Below are 1,678 nucleotides of genomic sequence, written 5' to 3' on the forward strand. Positions count from 1 at the left end.
GCCCATGTGCGTCCCACGCAGGTGCCCAAACACTTCAGGGTGGGAGAGGGTACAAGGTCCCCCCTCCTTCTCATGTCTTCTCAGGGAAGCAGCTCATGCCAGCCCCGCCATGGGTAAGGGAGGGGTTGGTATGCAGGTGAGGACTACTGGGGAGGCACGTGGGAAGCACAGAGAAGAAACAGCCGTGGCCAGCAGGGCTGCCAAACGGTCTTCTGGGCTGGCTGTCAGCCCTCGTTCTTCAGTCTTCCGAGGGCCACACAGGTTCCATCCTACCCAAATTTGTGGTCCATGTGATCTCTTGTCCCTTGGGCCACGGCAGGGTGGGCACGGCTCAGAAGATGCTCTGCCGCCTGTTCTTCCCTCGTCCTGGAGAATGGAGGAGGTGGGGCTGCAGCGAGGAGGCTGGGCCAATGCATACCCCAGACCAGCAGGGACAGTCGCTGTCCCCCAGAGCTGCTCTGACAGAGCAAGCAAGGGCATGCACGCAGGAGCGGGTCCGACCTGGTGTCAAATCCCATCTCTGCTACTTACTAGCTGCATGTCTTGTGATTTAACCTCCCAGAGCCTCAGTTTCATTGACTATGAAATGGGGAACAGTAGTAGTACCAACTTCAAGGGGTGTTTTAAGGATTAAAGGAGAGGATGCATGGGAAGCATTTGTCAATGTCCAAGGCCATTGACTGTTCTAGGAACAAAGGACCGTTCTCCCAGGATGGAATCTGATTAGAGAGCTCAGAGTTTGCAGAGAGAATGCACCAGAGACAGCATGCCTCTTTGCCAGGGCTACTGTCAAACACAATGTCCTGTCTGGGGTGAGGGTTGAAGAGGGAAGAGCTGGACGAGGAAGCCTAGGCAGGAGAAACCAACCCCTTCTCTGCTCCCTGAAGACTCCAAAGGGAAGAAAGTGGCGGAGGGACCATGGGATTCCCCACTGGGGAGGGGTAGCCTGTCCTGGCTTCCACTAACAAGGGAAGGGCTCCAGGAGAGCACAAGCCCCTACCTGGCTGCTGGAAGGCCAAGCCTCGGTAGCCTGGGTCCTTCTGGAGCTGGATCTCTTTCAGGGAGAAGATGGAGGCAGCTGGGGGAGAGGACATGGTGGAGAGAGAGCTGGGTGGAGCGGGACCAACTGAGCCCTGGAGGCAGCGTCTCATTTCCACTGTTTGCCCCCTCAGTTTGCAGTGAGAACCCCAGCAGGGGAGGCCAGGTGCCCAGGGCTGCTCAGCTGGGCCTGGGGCTTCTGGCCTCTTTGTTCTGGTTCTTCTACCCACACTCACCACCCCCTTTCCTTGGTTCTGGGTGGCCCTGCTCCCTGCCCGGACAACACTCACTGTCTTCAAGCTGGTGCACACGCTCTCCCAAAGACCGGAAGTAGGGGTGACTCAGGGCAGCCTCTGCTGACATGCGACTCTTGGATTCATACTGAAAGGCACAGGGTGGGGCTATTGGGCCCTGGCTGGGGGGCTGCAGGGAACCCTCTGAGCAGCAGGACTCTTGTGCTGGTTAGAGCACCAAGGTGGGTGGGGCTTGAGACTAACAGGAGAAGCCCTAGGTCAGCCTCCAGCCCCTACCACAAATCCAACCTCAAGCCATCTCAAGACTCAGGGGAAGGCTCCTTGGTCTCCAGCCACCAGGAAAAACCAGAAATGAAACTTGAGGACAGTGACCTTCTCTTGGGATA

At 57.6% G+C, this 1,678-nt stretch overlaps 1 protein-coding gene across 1 annotated transcript in view; it reads right to left on the minus strand.

Annotated features, from left to right (window-relative positions):
• Window positions 1-2: 2 nt before the first annotated feature.
• The window catches only part of CDK18 (cyclin-dependent kinase 18), a 33,358-nt gene continuing 31,682 nt past the window's right edge, over window positions 3-1,678 (minus strand). The window contains exons 14-16 of the mRNA XM_011990404.1: window positions 1,329-1,419; window positions 1,001-1,078; window positions 3-366 (exon numbers count right to left, since the gene is read on the minus strand). Coding sequence (XP_011845794.1) covers window positions 332-366; window positions 1,001-1,078; window positions 1,329-1,419 — 204 coding nt within the window. The 3' untranslated portion in view covers window positions 3-331. The remainder of the gene's footprint in view (window positions 367-1,000; window positions 1,079-1,328; window positions 1,420-1,678) is intronic.

Source organism: Mandrillus leucophaeus, unplaced genomic scaffold (assembly GCF_000951045.1).
Source record: "Mandrillus leucophaeus isolate KB7577 unplaced genomic scaffold, Mleu.le_1.0 Scaffold38, whole genome shotgun sequence".
NCBI lineage: Eukaryota > Metazoa > Chordata > Mammalia > Primates > Cercopithecidae > Mandrillus > Mandrillus leucophaeus.